This window comes from Athene noctua, chromosome 13, assembly GCF_965140245.1.
Source record: "Athene noctua chromosome 13, bAthNoc1.hap1.1, whole genome shotgun sequence".
NCBI classification, from domain to species: domain Eukaryota; kingdom Metazoa; phylum Chordata; class Aves; order Strigiformes; family Strigidae; genus Athene; species Athene noctua.
Genome location: NC_134049.1, coordinates 21,590,846 through 21,618,395, shown reverse-complemented (window position 1 = coordinate 21,618,395; position 27,550 = coordinate 21,590,846). Strand labels below are relative to the sequence as shown.

The following is a 27,550-nucleotide window of genomic DNA, read 5'->3' as shown; positions in this document are numbered from 1 at the left end:
AGTTGCACTTTATTTCAGGGCATCCCCCAGTAGCGGCAGGAATTAGTTGTTACAAACATTAGGTCACAAATGGAATATCAAGCAGTGACACAGTGCAGTGATCTTCACATGTTAGTGACCAGAGCAGCACTCGTGGGCAGTTCCTACGATGGTGGTTAAGGTTGTGGGTAGAAACTATCTAATCTCAAAACACAGCTAAAAAAAAGTGTTCCATTCTTTGAATTAAGTTGGGCAATGTGGGGGAAGGGGCAGAAGTGACCCAGACCCTTTCTGGGTCTCTGAGTTCTCCAGAAGAGCTCACACCTGCACAAAAGATGCATTTTGTGGGTGAGGCCAGTACTTTCGCAAGTAAGCCTTTGTATCTGAGGGAAAGCACAGCCGAATACTCAAATCTACTCTCATCTCCAGAAAAATTGAGCACACCATAAAGTTTAACTGTGTCAAACACAGCCCAAAGCTGCCTGCTGTGGCCTAAACGCTCTGCATGGGCAGGGATTGGAAATCCCTTTCCTTATGTGAGGGTTTGTACCCTCCTGTTGGGCAACATGGCTCCATTTTTTTTGTTGTTTAAATATGGGGAACCCCGTGCTGCACAGGTGGCGATGCCTGGGGCCTCAGTGTTTTGGGGCTGGGCAGCAGCAAGTACAGATCTGATCTCAGTAAAAACATCTTTACAGGGTTCAGTGCCCTTCTGGGCAAATAACCAGCCACTGGCACAGCAGCGTAGAGGCAGAAAAGGACCCTGTGCTGAAACCTTGAGTATTTCTACACTGTTACTGCTTAGTGCATACAATCTACAGTTTTAACAGCCAAACCCAGAAGAGGCAGCAAGAAAAGCCTACAGCCTGGTTCAAGGAAAGCAGAGATTGAAACAGCAAGTTCTCTTAAAGAGTCTTGAGCAAAGAAAGTGAAAATAAGGGGACTAAAGCTAACACTGTACAGCAACAACCAAGGGACAGCCATCCACCTTTTTAAGCCAGCCACTGCTCCTCTGCCTGGCTCAAGATTAGACGAAGCTGAAACAGCTGAAGAAACAAGGCAGAGGGAAGCCTCACATTTGTATTTGAAATAACTAGCACCACTGCCATCCCTTCCCCGTGCAGCCAAGTCAGAACCACAGCTTGTGAAACGCCACTACAGTTCTAGCTGAAACACAGCTCACCTGAGGAACAGGTGCTTCAGCTTTGCCCTTTCCACGGGAGAGGAACCACTCAAGGGCAGAGCTACACCCCATCACAGCACTGACAAGTCATCCAGCTGCTCAGCGTGAGCCAGCAGACGCAGTTCAGTGGTCCAACCTCAGCGGGGAAAGCAGCTCAGGGGAACGGGGTTCCGGACACCGTGAGGGGCAGAGCCCTTCGTCCTGCTGAGGTAGATACAGCAAGGGGCAGGCGGCCTGGCAGGGGAAGAGAACTCGGGCAGGGGCAAGCCCAGAGCTCACCAGCCTCCTGGCCTAGGCTGGGTCTTCCCCCATCACTCCACACTTTCAGGCAATATTAATTACTCAACTGGTTTTCAACCAGGGCAGTCTCTTCCCTCAAACTTTGTTCTCGGCCTTTGTTCTAAGCAGATGAAAGGGAAGGACAAGAGCCTGATCTGTAAATCCTCACCCCTCGGAGCACAAGTGGGTCAACAGGTTTGCTAAGCAGGACTCTACTTGCTTAGCAGAGCCCAGCCACAGAGCAGCTACGGAAGTAGGTGCTCATGTCCCTACGCTTCAGCCTCAGAAGGGATCCAGCTTCCCTGGAGAAAAGGCACCGTCTGAGGCTCTCCCAGATGCCAGAACAGGGTCTGTGCAAGGTGTAGGTACCTGCAGGAGCTCTGGGGACAGGCAAGGTACCAGAAGAGCAGCAGAGCTTCAAGCACTGCCCACACTCACAGCATCGGGAGCAAGCAAGGAGCTGAGCCCCTCTGCAAGAAGAGCACCTCCAGCACTGCTCCAGGCTCAGCACTTCCCCAGCTCAGCTACAGGGCACTGAGCTTTCAGAAAGCATGCACAGAGCCAGCACGATGGCTTCCCAAAGCCAGCCAGCTGACGGCTTCTCAGCTTGCCCCTGCTCTAGGCACTGCACCAAGGCTCCATCGGGCCAACAAAATGAAAGCAGGAAAATGGGGAGCACGTGCGGCACAGGAGCAGTTAGCAGAGCAACCCGGGGCAGATCCCCTATGGTAATGCAGAGGAGAACATCCTGCCGTACCCCTCCAGGAGGGCAGCAGCTCTCACCACGCCATCTCCTGCAGGCAAATGGGACCATGGGAGCTGAGGACCCAAGTCCTTCCTCAAGCTGGTTCCCAGCACGTGGGTGCACGCACACGAGCCCACCCTACACACAGGCTCTGAGCCCAAAGGGAACGAATGGATCCATGACCTACTTCCCAAACCACACTGAGTGTGGGAGGGATACTGGAAGCACTGGGGGAACTTACCCAAATATCACCTGCACCACACAGCACGCAACAAACTGAGTGACACTGCCCTGCTTCACTATGCTTTCCCTGATTCAGCCACAAACTGTGCCAGAAAAGAAAAAAAAAAACAAACAAAACAAACGCACAACTATGCTGGAAAAGTTCTTTTCCAAAACATGCCTCACTCCCATAGACCTGGGCTTCACCCACTAAGTGAACAAACAAAAAGCCAAGAGAGTATATAAGCAAGTAAGGCCTAGCTGAGGACATCAGTGTTCCCAGAGCATGTGCGACCTGAGAGCTTCTGGCTCCTGACACAAGCTTTCCAAAGAGGGAATGCTCTCCTTGAGGGGCTGGAGGGTCCAAGAGGGAGAGCGAGCTACACCTGCCTTCAGGAACATAAAAAAGGGGAGGGGGAGTCAAAAAGAACAAAACCAAATCCTCCCTCCCGGTACAACTGCAACAGAAGGTATTTCTACACGATCAAGGGGTGCTGTTCCCACCAGGACGCCCTTGCTTGGTCCATCGGCCCAGCAGGACAGAAACACATCTCAAATCTCCACACCACCCGTCATCTGTACCACCTCCACATACACCCCCTCATTAAACAGCCTCCCGGCTGGGCCTGGGCAGCAGCGGCCACCTTCGCCGGGGACAGACACCATCTTCCTGCGTGTTCCTTCATACAATGGCACAAGAGAATGAAAACATCTTTGCAGGAACATCCGCTTCCTTCTTTTTTTGTTTCATTTTATGATTATTCCTTTTTTTTTTTTAAATACACAATGTTTCTTCTGGAAGGAAAACTCTCCAGAACTTCACATCCTTAAGGCGTCACGAGTTTACTAGTCAGGATCCACTGGACAGCTTATTTGACAGACCTCCTCCTCCTCTCTTCTCTCACTTCAGAGCCGTGTGGCTGACTGGGCTCTAAGTGGAATGCAGGGGGATGACGAATTTGCAGCCGAAGGGTGAGTGGTAGTTTATTCCCACTTCTTGAAAGACCTTCTGGGGAATGCCAATGTCACAGAGATACACGCGCCCTGCCCTCTCGCCCAGGGGCAGGGGCAGGCCCAAGGCCAGCGACCACTTGGCATCGATGCCCTGCTCCATCTCGTTTATTGGAGGGTCTATGCTGAGGACGGGTGCCCGGTTCTGGTTGGCCCAGTCCACAACTGCTTTGTACCAAGGCTGATCTCTCAAAAAGGCATTTTCATGACAATCTAGGCAGTTGATCACTAGGTCAACAGGGGTATCTGGAAGATCTGAAAGAAACACAAACACCGTTGAGCGCTGAGGACCAACCCCAAACCATGAACTAAGGCTCAGTGCCTTCCCTCCTTGCACTGCCAGCAGATTTTTTCATTCTTGCCTCCAGCACCCATAGTCTCACTGCATACGGTCTGGCTTTACCTGTGGCTACTACTGTCCTTCTGCAAAAGACATCAACACCAATATTTAAAAGCTCTTCAGCCCTCTGGAGAATGTTCACAGACTCAGGTACAAAACCTCATGAAGTGGTCAGGACTTGAGCAGCCCCAGATGCCACTGCTGAGCTGGATCACCAGTCCAGGCCACACAGAAAAGCAATGGTGTGCTCTCTCCATTATAAAAGGACCATTTTATATTCCACAAGCTAAGAAAAAGGCTGTTTTTCTGGCACACATCAACTAACGCTTCTCTGGAAAGGCAGTTTGTGTGCTGCACTGCTGCCTGTCTCGCTGAGCTCCACTGGCCTCACTGCACTCACCTGCTCTGTACCACATTTGCTGCGTTCCCCTTACCTGACAGACCACAAAGTCCTTGGTGCAAAATCTTCTGTAATCTTTTGCAACGGGCAAGTAGCTCAGCCAGCACAGCCCCCCACTCTGCCAAAGCTCAAAACGTTGTGCAGTGCCCTAATTCCCAGGTTTAGTTTCTCCCAAGAAGTTTAAATGAACCAGGTTTGAAAATACCGCCGGTGAAAAGACAAACAGAAGGCAGCTCTCACACAGAAGACAGAGCAGCAGTTTATTCTAGGGCATACTAAGAGATGTGAATTTTGACAGCTGCCAGGACTAGTTCAGCAAAGCTGTCTGCTTGGATTGAAGCAGCAGTTGGATTGCTCATTGACTTGCAGTTTCAATATGCTGAACAAGGAAGGCCTTTTTCCTAAGAGAATGGCTGGTCTGACTCAGATCCATACGGCAGCTCTTCCGTATTTGCTCATACAGGAAACATCTGTATCAGCACAACTGCTCCACTGTTGAACCTCTCGAGTCTCCGCTGTCCCGCCAGCCTCCCGGCAGCCACCGCCTGCCTGTGACAGTGCCACTAGATGGTGCCACCGGACCGGGCAGGCACCGGGGAGAACGACTCTGCTCCCCACTCCCTCACCTTTGACGCTGGACACCTGCTGGCCTTGCGTCTTGCTGAAAAGGTTCAGCTCGTTGGTGATGGATTCGAGCATCTTGACAAAGTTGGGTAAGAAAAGGATGACGTGGACATCGTGGTTGGAGAGGTGCCGTCCGCAGCTGATCCCCTGGGCCCCCTTCACGTGGGGGCCGCACAGCAGGGCTACTGTGGGCCGCTGGTGCACGTTCTTCGGGTTCAGCCTAAACGCAGACAAGAAAAGACTGTTAATAAACCCAAGAATCTCTTACCTTCTTCCTGCAAGAGAAAAATAGTAAAATGCAAATTGACAGGTGTTTTGCAAATCTTCCGTTGCCTCAGAAGAAGGAACCCACATCCTTTCATAGCACTGATGCTAGAGCCCTGATCTGCTTGCAGGTTCCCTTCAAGACTTCTCTGCACCCGCAGCAGAGAGCACAAGGTCCCAGTCTATGGGGGTTCATCATGAAGCCAACTTGTACTTCCAAAGCACAGGCCATTTTCACTGCTCATGTAGTAAGCCTGAGCTCAATGCTATTTCAGTTTTAGGAGGCTTTTTTTCTCTGTCCCTCTGATTCTTGAAGAAAGGTAACTAAACAACCTTAAAAATACGGGGTGAGTTACCCTGTCAGCAGAGCCATAGTTAAAAAAAAGACATTTCTACTCCCTAAACCTCATCAACTGCAAAATAAAGTTGATTTCTTTAAATGGCCTGCAAGACATCAAGGGTGGCTTATAGTAGGATTTTCAGCTGATAGGGTCAGTGCTGCCTGGTATGTCATCACTTACTGCTCTCAATCAAATGATCAGGTCCTGGCAAAGTACTAGAGAATAAACAGATGGAGACTCAAGGCTTACCTTCCATTTCAAGAGCAAGTAATTCGGAGCAGCTATCAACAACATGAAAATACACATGCAATTTTGTATTTTTTGTATCAGCAATAGCATGGCCAGCAGGGACAGGGAAGGGATCTTACCCCTGTGTTCAGCACTGGTGAGGCCGCCCCTCGATGACTGTGTTCAGTTTTGGGCCCCTCACCCCAAAAAGGCCATTGAATGACTCGAGCGTGGCCAGAGAAGGGCAACGGAGCTGGGGCAGGGTCTGGAGCACAGGTCTGCTGGGGAGCGGCTGGGGGAACTGGGGGGGTTTAGTCTGGAGAAGAGGAGGCTGAGGGGAGACCTCCTGGCCCTCTGCAACTCCCTGCCAGGAGGGGGCAGAGAGGGGGGATGAGTCTCTGGAGCCAAGGCCCCAGCGCCAGGCCCCGAGGGAATGGCCTCAAGCTGCCCAGGGCAGGGTCAGGCTGGCTCTGAGGAAGGATTTCTGTGCAGAAGGGGCTGTTGGGCGTTGGAATGGGCTGCCCAGGGCAGGGGGGAGTCCCCGGGATCCCTGGAGGGGTTGAAGAGTCGGGCTGAGCCAGCGCTGAGGGATCTGGGGGAGTTGGGAACGGTCAGGGGGAGGTTCATGGTTGGACTGGAGGAGCTGCAAGGGCTTTTCCAACTGAGATGATTCTGTGATTCTGTGAATTGTCTGCTCACATCAACAACTATGCTAAGTGCAGGCACAGAGCAGACCTCTTCAAAAGAGTCATCACATATTTATGCAAAGAGCAGTAAGTGCACTCTAAACCTGCTAGCAAATTGGGCCCTCCAAAAAAGCAGGATATTCTCAGTTTGGTTATAGATGCCTGAAAGCTAATTTAGCACTGCAAAAAGCTAAGCAGCACTTTGTTTTCATGAAATGACTTTTGGTTTTACTGATATTGTTAAATTGTAACATGTAAAAAGAAGCGAAAGGTTTACTTACTTACAAAAAGGACAGGCTCGCTAGATACTCTGCAATGGTTTAATCTGCCTTGGGCTACACCTGTGCAAAGCTCACGTTCCCTGAAAAAATTCCCAGTAAGTGGAGAGAAAAAGCTCTGGTTTGCCTTTGATTCAATAGTTCTGCTTCTGGGACACAGGAGCCAAAAAGAAGCCCTTAGTAAGTCATTCATCTGAAATGGTATGTTCAGCCAGCCCTTTCCCAGAGAGACTAGAGATGGGGAAAAAGCAGCGTGAACATGGAATCCTACTGTAAACCTTCCTCCTACCTCAGCAGCCTGAGCCTCGCACTTGTTCTTATCATTATGGAGGAAGAGGCCAATACACGAATTACACCACAGGTCTGCAGGGCAGTGGGATGAGTTGTTTCTTTCTGAGGCAAGGAAGGCAGAGAGATGATGGCTGCCTCCAGCTGCAGACCACTGAGGGACTAGCATGAGCAGCAGCAGGCGTCCACATCACACTGACCTCAAGGGCAACCTCTCAGCCTCTTCTACCTCACCCCGCTTAGCGTAACAAGACAAGCTGAGCTCTGCTTAGAGGGGGCAAACCCACAGCAGTGCGAAAGGGAGCAGCTTTACCTGTTGGGTCCCCCCAGGAGGCTCAGGGCCATCTGACTTGCACACACTCCCGTCATCTCCAGCCTCCGCTCCAGAGTCAGCCCGTGTTTCTCAGCAACCGAGAGCAGCTTTTTGTGAAGCTCGTAAGACACGCTTGGAACGACCAGCCCAGAGTCTAGGGTTCAAAGAGAGGGGAGGGAGGAAATCAGAAATGGGTACAATCAGAAACTCTTCCAGAATGCTCCAGACTGGCAAGGTTTTATATAACAGCACTTAGAAATAATGACAGTGAAAAGGCTTATTAGCTGTTACCAAGGGTCTGCTTAAGCCAGTAATTCAGGTTCCCTCCAAGACCAGCAAATGAATTCAAACTAGTGCATCAGTCAGCTTACTCTGAGTGAAGCAGAGACAACTAAACACAACCGCTGGGCTTGAAATAATAGCTTTCCACGGAATTTCAGCAGGCAGCTGGCAATTTTAGCAACACATGGACCGAAAAGGCCTTTTTGACTTTCAGACTGAATATTAAGTTTTTCTTAATGGTCTTCAGGCCACCAGCACTTTAACCCATGCCCAAACACAAACAAGTGTTGCCAATCCTGGTGAATGTCAGAAGAGAAGCTGTGAACTGGACTTCCCACCAAAAAAGCCTGGATGCATTCTGCCTCCTGACATGAGTAGCGACCAGCTCCAAACTTCCAGCCCCTAATCCACATACCACAGCAAAACAAGACATCCCATATTTACTAGGTAGGTGTCCTCAGCACCTGAGCTGGGCCATGCCAGAAGGGCCAGCTTCAGACACAACAGCTGAATCGTGACACACTGGAGCAGCAGGGGAACGAGGCAGCTGAAAGAATAAAGCCTGTAGAAAAATTCTTCCCAGATGTTTTTGACAGCCTGGTCTGCAAGCCAGGAAATGCTCCAGCATGTGGATCAAGGGAAAAACAAACAAGAGAGGTTTTGTTAAGTGCTGAGAACAGCGCCTGCAGTAGGCAGCAATACAATCCCCGCTTGCTTCTACAAAAAGCCTTCCTGGAATCAGCAGGTAAGAGAAACACAAACCTGAATAACTGTTCTAGCCGATTCTTCATACTCTCCTTCTGCAAGCAGGCCAAGCTGGCGCTGACTTCACAGAAATAAACCCTGCAGTAACATCTGTAAAATCTCCTGGAACTAAATATAGAGGATTCCTTGCCACCAAAAGGCAGCTTGCTCTGAGGGGAGCCACAGCAATTTTTCAGTGGTGTGTTGAATAGTGGAGTACAAGGAAACTGAAAATAATTACTTATGGTATATGGAGAGAGAAGTGCAAAATGTACGTGACAGGTGAGGAAACTGCTGCAACAGCCAGCCAGATATCCCTGAATACCTTCAGCCACAGAAAGCTGCTTCTTTATTCTAACTTTTCTCCGAAATAATTCTGATACCCAAGCCCCTTCGCTCTGTTTGAGGATTTGCACTTATGCAGAATCAGCAACACACGCTATTCTTCCCTTGAAACATCCTCCTGCAAGGCCCCAATGTCCTTAACTGTCTCCCAGCTTAATTCCCTCCCCATATGGGACAGCCACATAGCTGGAGCACAGCTGCCAGCAAGAAAAGCTCTCAGCTCCTTCTGTTCACATCATTCATAAGCACTGCTCTGAGCTAAACAAGCAATCCCAGCAGAGCCCAGCAGAGCAAGAGCTCTGTGAATTCACTGTTTGTTCCTACTCTGGGACAGGCAGATGAGGTGCACAGAAGTCAGGCATGCAGGTCAAAAAGGTCCAGGACTCAGACTGATGCCTGCTACAGCTCAGGCACAATGTCAAATGTCAAGCCAAAGTGTGAACTCGGTCCTTCCATCAGCACACTCTGCTTCTGCGGCGTTCAGCAGCCAGCACCCCTGCGCTCCCATCAGCTGCTTTGCCTCCGAACATGGGGCAACGGCAGTCAGGCGGGTGCTCATCACAGCCCAGGGCCAAGCAGCACCAGCACGGTGGGGTTCAGACCGCCTGCACTAATGGGAAAGAGTCATGGGAACATGACACGGCCCAGTGAAAACGGTGTCTGCAGTGATACGGGCTCAAAGGGGAACAGCCACAGCGTACACATCCGCTCAGAGAGGAAACTTAACAGTTACTTGTGGGCTCCAGCTCTTCTGCAGACCAAAAAAACATAGCAAGAACCGGTTGTAACAAGCAAGTGCCATATTCAAATGAGAAAAGCAGCATGTATCTTAATTCTGAGGAATTATTTGTGCCACCGTATTTCCCCAGGGCGCCCCAGTCACAAACCACTAAGTCAAGCTATGGCGGAAATGGCAGGTTTTGTACATCTTGAGGTTTCCAGAGTTAAACTGGAGGTATTCCTGCAAGGTAACAGTAAAGTGTTGCAGAGCAGATCCTGCTGAATCCTTCTGGCCTTCATTTCCACACTCACCGACTACTGCTTTGCAGATAGAGGCCCAAACGTGTTCAAACACTTGACCTTGCATGCTAACCGCTAATTAAGCTACCTCTGCTAATAGTCTTTCATTACATGCAGCACATGCAAGCATGCACATTATCAAAGTCATTTCAGACTCCTGATAGCAGCCATGGAACATTTGGAGTCATAAGCCACTAATAATCCTAAACCCATCACAGCAGTCACGCACCTGCCCTGCGTTCACACACCCTCTTAGCCTCCAGAGTCACGCAAGGCTCAGCTCTGCCTCCTTCCCATTCATATTTTTGCTACTTCATCAGGTCTTGTTTTTCAAGCTTGAGGGAGGACTTGGAATGAGTGACCTGAGGTCAGGATATCTTCAAACAGCTTGACAGGACACATCCTCTGCTAACCTGAAACAGGGGGCTCCCAAACTGCACTTCTGCTCCTTCTGAACTGCGGGAGCACAAATTCCCTGCTTAAATTCTACACAAGCTCCCCAAACTTTTGGGTGAAACAGTTGATCTATAATCTGTATCTACCCAATTTAATATGGGTGTTGCCAACGTCTTCTCTGTAGCCATTTACATCTTTCCCTCAATCGCTTCCCCCAGACCACGAGCCTCAGTAAACTCACATTTACCATCAACTAGATGCAACTCAGTGCCCAGTGGGTTAACGCAAAGGGGGTTACTGGGAGGCAGCAGAGGCATGAGATGAACTTGTATTTAGCATGCCAGTGCTACACGTTGTCCTAATTGCTCCCTCTCAGGAACAGGCTTAAATGCCAAGAGAACTTCCCTTCTTCGCACTCACGCAAGGTCCAACCAGTCAGACAGGCTTATCAAAACCAGGCCGATGGAGTTAAACAAACTCTGGCAGAAAGCAATCAAGGAGGCGACGTGTAAACCCACAAACAAGAACGCTACTGCAACAAAACTGAACGCCTGCCAACTTTAATTATGTTTGGGTTGGACAGTGCATCTTTATTGTTTGGTAATGAAGGTAATAAAATAAATTAGCTCAGGCCTTTTAATATTAAATAAATGTATTTTACAGCTGCCTGGAAAAAAAAAAGGCAGATATAGACTAAACAGTTTTGTGACACGCAGAGTATTGCTGAAGCCTGATTAAACATGAAGCATTCTCTGTTTATGAGACACACTGTCCTGGGCACTAAACTGTGAACAAGTTCTCTCCTCGAGCTTCACTATGCAATCTTACACACACACTGGTTGGATTAAAACACCCTACACCAGCAGAAGTACTGAGCTAACTCTCCAGAAGTTAACAAAAATACAAGTTTTTCCCCAAACAAGCCCAGTGCAACATTGACGACAGAAGTCCAAGCACCACCCACGCTTACAGTGGCAGGAAAAGAAAAAAAAGAGAGGGTTGCTGCTGGAGTAGCTCAGTGTGTAAGCCCCACCTTTTCTCTTGACTATTTCAGCAGCTCTCTAGCTGCTAAAATAGATACAGGCAAGCTACAGGAACGGATGAAATGGAACTAGACTTCGGATCTCCTGAAAGCTGTATAGCATCATTAACTCTTTCCTTTAGCAATAAATAACTCCAGGTTCCAGAGTCACACAGCTCAGTAAGATGCAGTTACATGGAGTGGGTTTAACTCTTGTCCAGTTGAGGTAGGAGGGACATTATTTGCTGTCTTTTGCTGGTTGTAAAGCTGAAGCCACCTGACTGCAGACTCAGCAAAACAGTTACTTGCCCCACAAACATGAATGATTTTCTCCATAACCTTAAGGGCTAGATTTTTTTTTTAAATCATCATTATTTTTAATTAAGACAAATTCTGCGAGAGTTCTGGCTGACCTTCCAGTGTCAGCCTCTCCCAGCATTAGTGCACAATTCACTCCAGCTGAGCAAAAATCTGTCTGAGGGACAAAGAGACTTTGCCCCATGACCACTTTGTTTTCTCCTGTGGTTGGATAAAATGAACTTAATTTGCACTCTACTCAAAGATCCCAGAAACACTTCACACATTCAATATACACAATTGCTATAAGGCAGTCATCCATAGACTGAAGAGCTAAAAGCTACAGAGAGTAGAAAAGTCAGTCAAGGACATGGCACACAAAAAAAAGCTCCATACTGTCAGCATCATCCTCATAGAACAGACTCAGCCTTAGTTTTGTAGTCTGACCCCAGCACATAAGCTCTGCCTTGCTGAACTGATTTACTTATAAATATATACTGCACGTTTTCTTCCACTATCTGCTTACTGTGGGGAAAAAGTTTCTTGAACGACGGGCCTGAATTCTGATTAGGGGGAGCACAGAGAAATATTGACACTTTGCCTGATTTTTTGAGCACAGTCCTGTTTTCACTTGACAATTTCTACAGCAGTCAAGTTTGAAAAATCCCACTTACTTTCAGATGAACCAGAGATGTAAACAGCACATTTTCTACACTAACAGCATTAACTAGAAGAGACCTGCTTTGGACAAAGCCTTACAAGTACACCACGGAAATAAATACATACCTGACCTATGTGGCATACAGCTCTCCTCTTTACTCATCTGTGTGCTCATAAAGACACCGTCCTGGCAGACACCACTGCTCAAAAAGCCAGGCTTTGGGTACAAGCCCGCTGCATGCATCTGCATGCATCTGCACCCCCTACACTGTGTGGGAAAACAGAAAGTTGAGGTGCTGTGGCACATGAGAATTTCAGTCCCATTTCATGCCCACAGTCCAGGCGAGGGAGATTTTAATCCAGTATAATCATCATGAACTGCAACCCACAGTATGTACGTGGTATGTGCTAGCAGTGATTGAACAAGTGAAGAGGAGAGATGAACTGCAAAAAGGAACCATTTGGACAAACTAGTATGCTTGAGATTTATATTGTATAATCACAGATGATGAACCGAGATACTCCATCCTAATGCAAACTCCTCTGAGATCCAACATACCTGCAGAGTGCTGGCTTTGAAGTTACTGCTAAAAGACCTGATCCCAAAACAACAGTGCTGTTCAAACATAGATCGTTCCAGTGCTGACAGCCAACAGAAGGAACAGAGACAGACCTATGCTAACACACACTTAAATTCTCTAGCTGGACAGCTCTGGAATTAGAAAAAAAAGATAGCTCACACCTCATACAGCCTTTCCAGGGAGGCACATTTTTGTTAAACAGTTGCCCTTCTCCTTTCAAGCCTCATGTACTAGTAAATAGATCAATAGCAGCCCCCCCAAAAGAGTAAAGGCTAATTACATATTTGGGAGCAGTGCATATGTGGAGTCCCAGGGACGGACTCAGCTCAGTCATGATCGAAGACCTGGTAAGTTCTATTAGCTTCAGGTTTTCATTTGTTTGCAACAGATCCCCATCTTCATTCCCTGTTCACTTGCTAGTACACCTATTTGGCAGCCTGGCTCTGTAAAATTAGATCTCAGGAAAGCATCCTGGTGGATTGAAGTGTTTATCAAGCTTTGCTTACATCCTACATAAAACAACTTATTTTAGTCAGTCATAAAAACACAGACTGGAAGCCCTGCAGATTAGTCTTTTGGAGAACTGGCATCAGCAGTGTGCTGGTTTTACCACTGCACAATCCCGGTTATTTCCTAGCTCCATGGAAACATGGCATAAAAGAGCATGCAAGGATTCACAGACTTCTTCCTCTCCCACAGTGACAAGAGCTGGTTATTAGCTCACTGTCAATCACCAGCACCACTTTGTTTGTGCGATTATAGCAGACAGAATAATCACTGTATCAACCAGAGCTCTTAAGACAATCATCTTCAAGATTAGCCTAGGGTAAAAAATAACAAAGTACTTCTTTTCTCTAACAAGCAAGTGCTTTTTGCAAGTAGAGCTTCCCTGAGGAGTCCAGAAAAAAAAACCTCTGTCGGGAGAATTCAAAAGCAGGAGAATTCCTGCATAGATATATCCAAAATCATGGCTTTCGGGGCTACTGGCACACTCATTTAGTTTCAGCAGCTGCTGCTTTTTGAGCCACTATGAGGCAGGCTGCCTACAGCTTAGCATCCTCCTTCCAGTTGCTAAACAAAGAAATCAGGATTGTTTTTTTTCAAGTGACAGTCCATCATTACTCCAAGCATACTGATTATCTTTCTGTCCCTTGGAGAGCTGACTCGCCTCAAAAAGCACTAAATTGAATGCCAGAAACAGCAGGCAAGTTACAGCTGTTTACAAGAGCTTTTGCTAGATAGCCATTCGCATTTCCTAAGCAAAAGTAAACTTCCTCAGCGGAAACAAAGGAAGTCATCCTCTGTGGGAAAAACATCTAGAGACACAGCGCTGGGACACTTTTATCATCATTCACAGGACTGTGAACGTGCCCAGCTCAGCACAGGCAACAGGGAACTGTAGTTGTCAATACCCTGCCCATTGTGTGACACGACAGCTTTTCTTTCAAACAAATCCAGAATTCCATAGGGGAGACTAATCACCCAACAGTAGCTAATGAGGCTAGCGAGACCCTCCAAGTACAGAGGGGAGTCATTTACCACCCTCCCTGTGCAGGCTTGCCAAGAACAAAACAAGAAAACAGCAGTGCTTTCACTGGGCTGCTCCCTTCAGCACACTGCAAACAGGGAGCCAAGAGTTTCCATAGTAAAGGACGATGGTGTTTAGCAAACACGATTTCATTTTAATCCCCTGAATTTACTTACTGATGCTTGCTGTTTATTGCATGTCAGAGTTTTCCTCCCAGGACCTGTACTGCTAGAACACCATATTAGCCATACTTCTCAAATTGGCAGCTAACAGTAGGTTAGCTTTTGTTTCAGACTAGACATACATAGAGGCCCTGTCTCCTCTCAGACAAGCCAGCTGGAAGATGAATTGACAAGTAGTAAATTTAAAAAAAGTAAATCACATACGAAAATGAAGAAGTGCTTATTCACACAGCACACAGGCCATTGGTGGAGCTTCTTGCCATAGGACACTGTAGGGATATTGAAAGCTTGCACAGATTTAAAAAGCAATAGGTTAAATTAAGCAGAAGAAAAAAAGCCCCATCAAAAGCTATTAATACTGAACTATCACTTCTGCTTCAGGAAGTCTTAAAATTGTGAAAGACAAAGCACTCAGAGGAAAGTCTCACTGCATGTTTACTCTTTTCTTTCACTTTTCCTTAAGTACCCTTGGAAACACAACACTGAGTTGGACAAGTTCTAATACGACTCAGTATGTTTTTCTCTCATTCGAGGCCAGAACAGATCTATAGGAAGATAGATGACACAAATGGAAAACTATGATATAATTGTATAGCAGAACCATTAAAAAAAAAGATGGTCTTTAAAAACTGAAAAGCAGCAAATCAGTACAAATGAATCAGCTTCCTTCTCTGAAGTGTTTCACACCCCAGATGGGGTTTCTGGACAGAAAGACAGATCAAGGATCTGATCACACTTCTGCTCAGCGGCCAGACCACCAGGATATCACCTATTTAGTGTCTCTCTATAAAAAGATCTGAAGTTTGATTTTATTTTGATGTGGAAAAGAAACGTTCCTGGAATGCAAAAGTTCCTTCACTCCTACATTTTGCAAGTGTTAGAAAGCATGCAAACCAAAGGCAGGACACCACAACTGAAGTTACAGGGAATCTGCCCCTAAATGTAGCATAAAGCACATATGCCATACTTGATAGCAAGTGTATGTAGAGAAATAAAAAGACTGCTTATAGTAAAATCCATTCACGTACATAAGCAGCTCTGGTGCTTGGTCACAAAACTACTACTGAACATGAAATGAGAACAGTTCTAGCCTTCCCCAGAGCCATGGATTAGGACGTGAACAACTGCTCTCCGCATTTCGATTTTAGGAGCGCAGCCTCCCTGCAGGCAGGCAGCTCGCTGATCCACCCTGCTGCCTCCACCTCTATCCAAGCACCTACCTAGTGGCAGCAACGACCAGAAATCAGACTTGCAGGATAACATCTGGGCAGCAGCTGGCACCAGGGAGCTCAACTAGTTTCCCCCAATGATACACTTGATGAATACTTCAACTCAAGCATCTGCCTGGAAGTTTTTCTTTCCTTTTACAATTAAGACTAAGGTGAAGCAAAGGAAGAAAGACACAGCCGGCTCTCAGAACGCATACTTTACATGCATGTTAATGCTACGTTCATCAGATTTCTGGGGCTTGATCTTTCACACAGCAGCAATGCATAGTAAGGTGGGGGGGACCCCACATAAAAAGCCTTTTGTACAACGAATGTTTGGAATTACGGATGGAAGAGCCAGAACTGTTTCTTTTTACACCAACGACATTTAAAGTTCCACAAAACCATGCAGAAATATAGAACAATCACCCAAAGAGTATCAGAAGCACATGAAATCTCCTGCCTTTTACCAAGAAAGTACGAATGACGATGTGCAACCGTGTACCAGAATCCTGAGACCATCCCTCCCTCTCAAGAGCCAGCAATCAAGTCCACGCAGGTTCATCATGCTACTGAAATCAACACAAGGATTCAAATGGCTCTTATTCAGGTCCCATTCTTGTTATCCAACCATCAGTTTGTTCCCTACTGCAAAAACACTTACCTCGTTGCCCTATCTGAGCAGTTTTTATCTCAGAAATATTGCAAATAAAGGCTGTATGCTGATACAAGGCACTGATCCAATCTTAGGTAAATGAATGCCCTTGCTCGTACCACTTAAGCTGACAGACACCCCTTGGGGAAACAATCCACCACATGTGCCCCAGAAAAGCTGCAGAGTTTGCATCCTTATCAGTAAGGGACGTGGCATACCCGTGCAGAATTCTTTGTTAGCGTTCTGGGGTACGACAATCCTTCTATAGACTATGGGCTCCGATTCCAAGATGTTCTCGTCGTGCCGATAGCGAGCTGGTTTCTCATTTGGGGTCCCACGGGAACGAGTGCCACTCCTCCTCTCATAAGTTTCAATCTCTTCAAACACAGCTGCCTTGTCAAAAAGGGCCAGGTTCCCTTCGAAATCAAAATCTGTGTCTGGGATTTCATCAATGTCATCCCCGAAGCACTCATCATCTTTGCTCTTCATCTGCCCGTTTTTCAGGCCACTCTTCTTTGGAGTCACTTGGTTTGGATGACGGCTACTGGATGACCCTAAACAAAAATAAAAGCAAGTTGAAAGTGTGTCATAAATAGAAAAAGCCACATTTGCTCATACCCTTTGCAAACTTTTGGGAGAGGGGAGCTCATGCTTGCAGTCCACAGACTCAAGGGATACTCGCTTCCCAAAGAAGCTGTGGACCTCATCTTTGGCATTACTCACGCCAAGATAAGCTAACGGAAAACAGAACAAGGGCATCAGGAGACTTTCAGGGACTTTCCACTGGCAAGGTTAGAAAAACAAGCTTGACCACAGTAGCAAAGTAAATGCTTCTCCACACTTATCTAACTCAAGATATTATCACAAGATATTATCACATTAGTGATAAGGTAATAAGCTAGCCGTGCTCTGCGACAGTTTTCCTTCTATTCTGAGCTCATGTTCATGCAGGCATGTGGCCCAAGACCTTCTTTGGAGTTTCCCTAAATTTCAGAAACTAATCTAGCTGTTTTCTTTCTTTTCAGGCTGGCCACCTGTTAATGATCTTTAAGGGAGAACTTAAAAGCTCTGAATATAAAGCATTTCTTTTTCCTTACACTTGCTATCAATAGGTACACATTTCTGTACCAATATGAAGTTCATTTCCTTATTCCTATTTCATTAGTCTACTTATTCATCATCTTGCACGTTTAAGTATACTTCTTTCCAATCACAGGTAATTGTGAAAGCCTGATTTCTCTGGAGTGAGACTGATTAAAGTCTCTTCATTGCCAGTTTATAGTTGGAGATCAAGGACTGTTACAAAACCATATGCAATTACCAGGTCAACATAGCCCTTTACTCGCTTATTTCTTACATTAGTATTCAAGTCACCCCTATAAACTCAGGTCTAGACAATATTAATGTTTGTTATACCCATTGTTAAATTTCCAATTACTGGAAAATATTTCAGGCCAATTCCAGCAATTACAGATACTGCCTACAGCATCCAACAGATGGAGTCAGAGTTATCACACCAAAACTGCTTGTTCTACTAAAATATTTCTCATAATGATAATTACCTTTGTGAGTAATTCATATAAATTAATTTATTGGCAAAATCCATTTGATAACACAGCAACAAATTGCCACCAAGTTACCATGATGATGTGCGCTCTTTATATACCTCCTCCATAAATTAAAAAGCAGCATTTTTTTGTCGTTACACATTATTGTCAATCAGTGAGAAGATAGGGAGAATTTCAAATTATCTAAGGATACTTAAAAAACATCTCAAAAGGATTTGCAACAGGCACAATCTTCATGGCTTCCCACAAAGTTACCTGTCAGCTTTGTAAGTGCAGACAAGTCTAGCTTAGTCTTGACAAATCCCTTGTTCTCCCTGCCTGGAAAGGCCTATGTGTAACCTCGGGTCAGACTGGCGGAACAGCCGAAAGCTGCCTAACAAACTCGAGCTCTGAATTCCCCCATTTCCAAAGTGTGAAATCCTCCACTCCATGGACAGGAGCAGCACTTCCCCCAGAAAGTGAAGGGCCTCCCCCTCTTGTCAAACGTTTCTACAGGAGTCTTCATTCATTTCAGGATCAGGATGGAAACCAGCATAGTCAAGACCAATGGGCCAATTTTAGCCAAGTTAACAAATAGAACTCATCTCTCTACAGTAAAGTTATTCAGTAGCTCAATTATGTAACTTAAAATGCTGCTGCTAACTCCAGAACACTCACATGACTACCTGAAGCCTTTATAGAAAACGCTATAAAACCACACGGGAGCAGAGCATGCTTTCCTAGAATATCTAAAGGCAGGCTTGCCTGTTATCAAGGACTTTTTAAGCTCTGGAAAATTTGTTCACCTAATATCACGTCTGACTTACACCACGCTGAATAATGACTTGCTAAGGATACGTACTTGGGTTTATTCTCAATTAGGAATGCATTGTTTCAGCAAGGATTTTCCTCCATTTATTTCTTCCCTATATTTTAGGCAGCACGTCACTTTCGTTTTTCTAGAGAACTGTTCCAGTGACTAACCTGAAAGCTTTCCCAGCCCCCACAGCAAGGAAGTTCTTTGAAATGCTTGGCAGCTCCTTCTCTGGAGCATGTCTCAAGTACCTGAGCAAAACAAAACAGACCTGAACACCCTAAAATACTCCCTCTCAAAAAGCTGCTGCAGCTTCAGTCTCCAGTTATGCTATGGTCCAGCAACAACAAAAAAGCACACAAGAAGTCAGAGTCCAATATTTCACACCTTGAAAAGCAGGAGATAAGACCCCAAACCTCCAGGGTTTTGAAGCATGATTGTTTGACATTAAAAAAACAAAAAACCAAACCACAATAATAATAGTGGTAGTGAAAGTAGTTTGTTGTTCTGGTCTTTTTGTTTGTTTTGATTACGGCAACAGTCTGAGTGCTCAACTTATACCAGTTTAAAAACAGTTTTGCTCAAGCATGCCTAGCAAGCACTGAAGAGACTGGAAGAATCAATTTTCCTCAGCTTTATCACCTGGCCTAATGAAAGATGTCAGCTTTTCCCTTTTCATCTCCAACACCATTGTATCATTACAGTTACAGCACTATGTTTAAAAAGTATCTTAAAGGGCACCTACAAAATTACAACAGCTGGTAGCACAACCTCTCACATCAACAAAGCTACCCTGACTACTGCGTTTACCATAACCTCACTGCATCATGAAAATCACTGACCACAGCACAAAGCCACTTACCTCATCAAAACAGCAGTATCAGTGCAACAGCCAGTATGAAATACCTATTCTGCACATCCTGGAGCAACTGAAACTAGCAGTACAGCTTTGAGTGGTCAGCGTTACCACAATTTGACAATACACTCTATTTACAGAGTCTCTATTTATAATAATTTGAAATTACTACTAACTACAGCAGGTCATTCATTTTCAGACACAGTGATTTTCAAGCTACTGGAGATGTCATCGAGTTTTTATAAACAACCGGGTGAGAACTGAAATACAGTGTAACACACCTTTTGCCAAGAAGCCATTGAAGGACAGATAGCAGAATTCAAGAATTGCTGGTGACAAAACACAATTTAGGAAAGAGGAAAGGGTAAGGCTTTCTGGCAAAGAGAATTCCAGTATGCAAGCTGTGACCACTCATTTACATGTATAGCTTTGAGAGAAAAGGAGAGCTGTTTACTAACACACAGCTTTCACTCTCTGCCCTGGGTAAAGGATTCCCAAACCAAATTTGACATATAAACCACTCCAAAGTTGTACACAACTTGGTATGGAGCTAGCAACTGCCACTGCTGACAAGGGGATCACATCCAACGCTGCTGCCATCCGCCACACAAGAAATGAAAACCCAGACCAACACAACAGGCCGAGTCCTCCAAAAGTTCTTAAACTCCAGGTCGAAGCAATAGTCAAGGGACCCTGTGAGTTCAGATAAATAAGCTAGAGCCTACCCTGAACACAGTGGCAAGCAAGCCTGCTTCTTGTGACAACATCAAGTGTTATGGCAACTCAGTCCGTTCCCGTTACCCAACAAGAGTTTGTATGCTCATTGCCAGGTACTTCTGCAAACAACTCCATGCGACCCTCGGCTGACCTGAAAAGCAAAACGTGGGGATTGATGCACCACCACGCAGTGGATCCAGGGGACAGAAGCAGCTGATGTGAGCAGTGTACAAACGCTGACGGGAATAAAAAGCTGCACTAGAAAAGCTGTGAGAACAATGGCTGGAAAGCTCCCCAGGCTCCCCTGCAGACACAATGAATGGGAGCCAAGACCGTACCTCATCAAAACGAGACGTGCCGGCATTGTGGTGGGCAGCTCTCTAATCCATACCGATGGATGCCAACTCTGAAATACTGCTGACCCACACAACTGGCTGTCTTTTCACAGACCGCGTTACAACCTTGTCACAGAAGTTGCACAGAACAGGGCAGAGCCTCCAGTGAGCTCTGAGCAAAGTTACGCAGTGCTCCTCTTAAAGCATCGCCATCTAGACAGGCAAGGAGACCCGCAGCTGATTCCATTCAGGGAAAAGAGGAAAAGAGCCTAAAAAGAGGGCAAGGGGATGGGAGGGAAAACTCAGACAGACTTAAAACCAACAGGAGAAGTGTCCGCTGCCTTCCAGGGCACTAGTGTGACACACCAGACCAAGCCATTGCCTGAAAGCCGCTATTCACAGCTACACTTGCTTCCATGGCCTGATCCAAGTGGCTACAGCAAGCCAGACCTTCTAGTTCAGCTCCTTCTGGATGGCAACTTCCAGAGCCTCTGCCCTGTGTGTGTATGCGTGAAGCTTATTAAGGAGAACAGCACATGGCTCCACGTCAAGTTGGCAGCTTGACGCTACACAGAAAAGCGCCTCCCTCAAAAGATAAACAATACTTCCCAGGCTTTTTTTGTTTCTGAGGAAAAAAACCTTTCATGTCTAGCACACAAGCAAACGTAAAGTCTCTAGAGAGCTGGCTGCCTTCCTGTGAGATCCCTGTGGGAGCTTTTGCTGCCAGCCCTGGCATGAACGAGCCTGGTGCCAGCACAGCACAGAAGCCATTGTTGTGAAACCTGCGTTGGTATTTGTTGTTTATTGATTCCTGTCACACAAGTACTCCAAAAGGGGAACTTTGTCCCTGACTTAGCACGCTAAAGGGCATCAAGAGGTCAACTTTCAGCTGTACTAAACCCTGTATGACTGAAGTTCTAGATGACATCTCAGCCCATTCTCCCCCAGACACCCATACCCATCATCTCCACAGGGCCAGAACCTCTTCTGTCCCCCTCCCCAAATTCACACATCATTCGCCCTGCTCTCCAAATACCCTCCAAAATGTGTGTAAGAGTTCACTTCCCTACCTCATTTATTCTAAAATTAATCCAAGCTAACAATAATCTACATCTAGCACCTTCCTCAACTTGTTTCAAAGTCTGTAAATGAAAATCTGACCTGCTGTTGTGCTTATGCAAAACTGACACAAGCTGTTTGTGGGCTGAAGTGGTTTGAAGTAGTTGCTGCTCACCCCAGACCTACCAGACACTGGCAAAACAGTGTTAAGTCCAGTAATCCTCCTACACGCTCCAGCCAGCCAGAATAAAGCAAAGCAGAAGTTATTTTAGACATTTAGGTAGCTGACCCTGAAGTTTTAAAAAGTTTTTCTAAAAACAACTAAAGTTAAAGTAACATACTCAAACAACTGGAATTTACAAAGGGTTACTGAATTAAAAAAAAAAAAATCTCAAAGGAACGACAATTCTCTTCCTATAACAAGCACCACAGAGTGTTTAGGCCTAGGTAGAGGTACAACACTCAAAACCAGACCAGCCTGAAGACGGTTAGGTCACCAAGGAGTGTGCGCCTCCCCCTCCATATTATTCTGGCCTTCCTCCTCCCGTGGATGCCATGTGGCAATCATTTAAATAAAGTGAAAATGAAAAGCGTTACAACCCTTTCAGAAAATAACACAGCTGTTGGTGGGGGAGAAAGTCTTCTGGAGGTCCAGAAATTTCTCCACAAAAATATAGCCTTTCATCTCCCTGTTTAACTGGCCTTACCCACCTTGGTTTTGTTGCTTTTCTAAACACAAAAGCAAGGGGAAAAAATGAAGTCATAGAAATACGCAGGATACATACTGATGTTTCAACAATTAAGTCATGGAAATATGCTGCATACACACTGACATTTACATAATTGCATGATGAAGATCTGGAAAGCAGCACAACCCAGAGGGCTTTGAGAAAAAAAAAAAAAAGAACATACCCAATTTTGGCACAGCATGAGAGATGGCTGAAGATTTTATGAACAGAAATAAAAATAACGGATGCTTGACTTTGAGATGCGCTGATTGTATCTTTACATCATCCTCATTAGAGCCAGTTAATTTGTATTTTTAACAACACAGCACATAACATTTGTAATTACTTGTGGGGTGATGTTGTAATAGGTTATGGTTATACAGGCTTTAAATAGAAAAGCTTTACAATATTGCAATTTGTTTCCAGTTCCTTTTAGAGGAAAAATGGATGCTGGTAATTGGGTAATTTTCAAATAGAAAAGATAGTAGGAATGAGGAAATCACTGTAACCAGCATTATTTGGCTCTATGTTTTCTAACATTTGATGCTGGTGAAGCAGAATAATACATAAGGTGGAACAGGGAATATTTCCACTAATTAAACTTGAATATTCACTTTAACCAATAAATTGTTGAAGAAGTATTTGGATTTTATGTAAATCAGCGTCAACCACACTTCTTTCAGAAATGCTGCAGTAAAGAAAACACCAGTATGTTGGTCTTTGCATACTCAAGGTTATGGGTGAGACTGCATCACCATTTAAAGGGAAGTGCCCGACATTTGCAAGACCTATACTCGTAATACTTTGAGGCACAGCTTGTGAAGACTCTCCTCATTATTTAACTTCCTCTTCTCCAGAACTTCAGGTGACAATACAAGTATAAAAGCAAAAAAAAGTTTCCAGCACCGTTTGAAGTGTTCTTGCTGAAGGAGGGAAGATGTTGCAGCGGTAACTCAGGCAGGCAGAAAGGAAAGTTGCAGGGTAACGTATCTACTCACAGGAATTGTGTCTACGACGGAAGCCTTTGGACTGAGTCAGTGTTTCCATGTGTCGATCCATGTAGCTCTTGGAGCACTGCTGCTGTGGAGAGATGATAATATCCTGATTCTTCATGTCCATTCTCCTTGGGATATTCTGCGGGGCACTGCTGGAAACAGGCTTCTTTAACACTTTCCCAGTGCCATTCTGACTGGGACCCACTTGGCACCCAACACCAGGGATGCTCATTTCTGTCTGTTGCAGATCCCCACATTGTCTGCTGTCCCCTGGCCCTGGGATCTCAAGAATTTTCAGCTCAGTAATGTCACCTGCCCTAAAAACAGCAAAAGAAAAACAGACATTCAGGAATGTCTCATTTGAGGCACCTTTGCAAAAAATAACCCCTGAAGAAAAATGTGCAACGTTGTACAGTGGGTTTTTTCTGACGTCACTATCAGTAGAAACAAGAAAAAAAAAAAAGGGATTTTAATGTTCAAACACACCAGATGTTTCCACAGACATCAAAATATTAAACTGAAATTACATGAATCTTCAAAATAACAACTCAAGAGTATAGTATAGAAATACTATACCGCACCTGGATTTTGCTTGAAAGGATCTGTTCCTAGCTGAAACAGGAATCAAACAGAAAATGGAAGCAACAAGCACAGACCTTTGTAGAAACCTGCATTAATTTAACAGTTTCTAGATAATATAATTAATCTCAGCCTTGAGGCTATTACTTTAATCCATTTCTGCAGAAAGCTACCCTTAGATTACTGCAATTCACGCTCAGACAAGGATGGTGCTTCCCATTTCCTCAGAAAAGGGATAAAGAAAACCAATGTAGCACTGGGCATGAGCCAAAACCAAAGAAAGAGCTGGTTACAAAGACCTCCATTTGCACTGACTGCAAGAAATGAATCAGAAATTAATGTCCCCTACTTTACACTTAATAGGTTTTTGTCCAAATGGGATATAAAAGTAGCAAGAGCTTGCTACAGACTTCCACGCTTCTGGAAGAATATGGTTGTCGTCTTTCACCACTCACTCTCTTCAAAATCCAAGGGGGGAAAAAAAAAAAAAAAAAAAAAAAAAAAAAAAAAAGAGTATTGACTTCAGGGAATCCATTTTATTTAAAAATCAGTGACTCAGACTCTTAACTATCCTATTATGCCAGGTAAGGGCAAAATGTCCAGTGATGAGTGACTCTTACTTATTCTTTTTAAGCACAGTGCTACCAGGAGCTGGTGGGAAAGAACTCCTGAGAGCTAAAACACTGCTGCATCAATTCAGCTTTCTGGTTCAAAACTCTCTCCTGTCTACATAGAGGAAAGAACATGGCAAGAAACAGAGGGGATGGAGCTGAATTTAATAACTGCACTTGATTTAACTGTATTGGGGCAATAATTTTAATTGATCTACCCCTCTGCTTTCTCTTCTGGCACACTTTAATTACATATAGTACACAGGCTGAAGGCAAAGCTTTCAGAGAGTATGCCAGCCCCTCCCAGCTACCCAAAAACCTAACAACACAATGTATACACACACATACAGCCTCACCCACAAATAACCTCTAAGTGTGAGCTACACCGCTTCTAACACAGGAATCACAGAGCCAGAAAATAATCTCCTGCACACAAACTAACAGAAACACAAGAGGTACTTCTCATCCAAAGATGCTCAGCAGCAGTAGGGAGATTTAAGGCAAAGAGCTCACTTCTGGGGAAAACCAAAACAAAACACCCAAACTAGATCCAGACCTTGCCTGGAGAAAGGCAGGAGGAAAAAAGACACTAACCTGAAGGTGACTTCTGGCACGAGGCACTTGACCCCATTATGGAAAGGCCGCGTCAGGGAAATGGTCTGGCTGACCTGATCCACAGCAGACACTCGTCCTTGATAGACTCCCAGGCTTTCTCCACAATTAATTGACACGATGCTCCCGAGCCAGTCCGTAGCCATATTTCTGGCACACAGTTGCTGTAAAGAGACACAGGCCTGGCCGTAACAAGATGCAGAAAGTGACAACCTGAATCAGCATCAACTGCATCCCCCAGCCCAGAACCCTGGCTCCTACCCAGGCTCCAGCTTTGTCAGCTTCTCTCTTCTTTGTGGGGTGGAAATCACATCCCTACAGACACCAACGATCCCAGCGAGCGTGTAAATCCCTGGATAGGGCTTGGCCTATACTATTGTTTGTAACGCACATCGCCATTTGCATCATTAAAGGAGTAATTTTCTAACTGAATTCAAGACTAACAGCTTCCAGCAGCAATATTTAGTCCTGTCTGCAGACATTCTCCCTGTAATTTCAAACACTGAATACATTTTCCCTTCCCTTTTTAAAATTTTGGCATACAAACACTGGGGCAGAACATCTTTCGTGAATACTCAGCAGTGAGAAGATTGATCTCTGCACATTCAAATGAAAACCAGCACCTTTAAGGGAACAGATGGATACAGAGGGGGGAAAAAACCTAATGTTCAGGACAAAAATGTTCATGCTCTCCAGAGCCATGTTATTACTGCCATAATTAGATAAATGAAAAAAAGAAAGTTGCACTCCTTTCTAGCCTCAAGTTCTACCAGATCACGGGGGGAAAAATCACTTGGTTTAGTTATACAGTCCCACGTAATTCCCTCAATTCTGATGCTTGACTGAACTTGTATCAACACACTTTGAAGCAGCTAAGCACATCTTTTGATCAGAGATTTCTTCCTCCAGACAAAGAACACAGGAAGATGACAGGCTCACTAGCATCACGGTAGCGCAAAAGAGCTGACAAGCTCATAAATGAAAATGACTACCGTATATATTTGCCTGTCATGCTGTAATCAACAGTAAGAGGGAGAACACTTGATATTTACTGCAAGGAACACAAAGACAGAAAGCACAGCAGATAACCCAGGAAGATTAACATCAATATATAAACCACATTTCTGTGAGAGTCATTTTATTTCTCTTCAAGCCCTTCCTGTCCTGAGCTTCTTGGGAAAAGATGCAAGGAAAAAAAACCCTGGCAATAACTAGGAGGCATGCATGTTAGCAGAAAAAAAACCACTTCCCCCAACTTTCAGGGGATTGAAAACAGGGGATGCTTCAAAGGGAAGCAAACACTAAATTTTCACTAAGCCATAAATTTGTCAGGACCAGCCTCCTCTCTTTCCTGTTTCTGTGTATTTATATTAACCCATGATGACAACATCTGGATTCCAAGATAACGGCTGATAAAAAGCACTTTCAAAAGACAGGTAACACATTCTCAAGTATCTGCGTTAAAACTAAAATTTCATTCCCTTTCCTGCTTTTTGTATCTCTCTTTGAAAACAAGGGAAAGAGTTCAGTACACATCACCATCTTACAGAGATTCTTCCAAAAATAAGAGCCTCCTTTTATCAAGAAAAAAAATTAAATCTTTGTTTGCATGCAAACATAAAAAGGAAAGCTCCTCAGCTCAAAGGATCTCATTCTACTACTTTGTGTGCAAATCATTTAGAAGAGAGAATGAACTACATGTGCAGTGAATGATTTACTTCATCACATAATGAGAAACATGAGCACACTTGTTTGTTTACATACACCTGGGAAGTCAAGCCTCCTGTCTAATATTCTGGGCTTTTGTCATACAACTCACATATCTTATATTCCCCCACATCACTTATTTCAAGTGTGTATTACTGGTATGCCTGAGATCCTTGCAAGTTTTAAGAGAAAGTCAAGCCACAGCGCTTACTCAAACACACGTGCAACACCTGAATAAACAATTTATAAGCAGTAACTTCGCACATGATGAGTCAATAGCTTTGCACACCGGGCACTGCTGCTTGAGAAGATGCCACTGTGCATATTCTCCCTAGCTGAAAGGTGAGTTAGCACTGAGCTGGCCTCATTTATGAGGAAAGCAGCCACCGAGCCTACCCACTCTGCACCTGAGAGACAAGCTGGCATGGGGTGTCTGCTCCCAGCGAGGCTCGCCTCCCCGGACTGGGTCAGGGCGGGCTGCCTGCAGCCCCACAAATAAACACAGGCTCCCCACAGCCCGCCCCTGCGGGGACCCCGCCAAGAGGCGGCCTGCTGGGGCTTGGAGCACGGGGAGGGGAGGCGCTCAGCCCAGCCTCCACAAGCCTTCTCCTCCACGGGCCTTCCTCTCCCCAGCCGTCCGCCGGCCCCAGCCTCCCCACGACGGCCAGGCCAGGGAGGGCCTGGCGCCACGGCCGCGCTTCACGGGAGGCCCGGGCGAGGCCCAGGCCCCTACCGAGAGCCCCGTCCCTTCCCGGCCCGCTCCCGCCGGACCCCTCGGGGTGAGGGGCCTGGGGGGAAGGGAGCGGGGGGCCGCCTCACCTGCACCCACCGCTCGATCCCCGCCTCACCCGCGGCCTCTCCACCGCAGCGACGCTCAACGCTTCGCTCAC

The 27,550-nt window shown here is 45.6% G+C and overlaps 1 protein-coding gene across 4 annotated transcripts; it reads right to left on the bottom strand.

Moving 5' to 3' along the window:
• Positions 1-6: 6 nt before the first annotated feature.
• EDC3 (enhancer of mRNA decapping 3) lies at positions 7-27,550 on the bottom strand. 4 transcript variants are annotated; one of them, XM_074917724.1, is made up of 7 exons: positions 27,509-27,550; positions 24,936-25,117; positions 23,155-23,468; positions 16,319-16,654; positions 7,182-7,335; positions 4,786-5,003; positions 7-3,674 (listed from the first exon to the last, which is right to left on the bottom strand). In XM_074917724.1, exons 2-7 carry the CDS (start codon positions 25,097-25,099, stop codon positions 3,340-3,342), a joined length of 1,521 nt encoding a protein of 506 aa, XP_074773825.1. In that variant the 5' UTR covers positions 25,100-25,117; positions 27,509-27,550; the 3' UTR covers positions 7-3,339. The 4 variants fall into 4 exon arrangements, with proteins under 4 accessions (XP_074773825.1, XP_074773824.1, XP_074773826.1 ...); XM_074917723.1 differs by having other exon boundaries at positions 24,936-25,135; positions 27,480-27,540; XM_074917722.1 differs by having other exon boundaries at positions 8-3,674; positions 27,480-27,549.

Coding starts and splice junctions, on each gene's coding strand:
- EDC3 (XM_074917724.1), bottom strand. CDS start 25,099: ATGGCTACGGACTGGCTCGGGAGCATCGTGTCAATTAATTGTGGAGAA. Junction 23,469..24,935: donor GTGCCAGAAGTCACCTTCAG/GTTAGTGTCTTT, acceptor TGCTGTTTTTAG/GGCAGGTGACATTACTGAGC. Junction 3,675..4,785: donor GCAGGTGTCCAGCGTCAAAG/GTGAGGGAGTGG, acceptor TGTTTCTTTCAG/ATCTTCCAGATACCCCTGTT.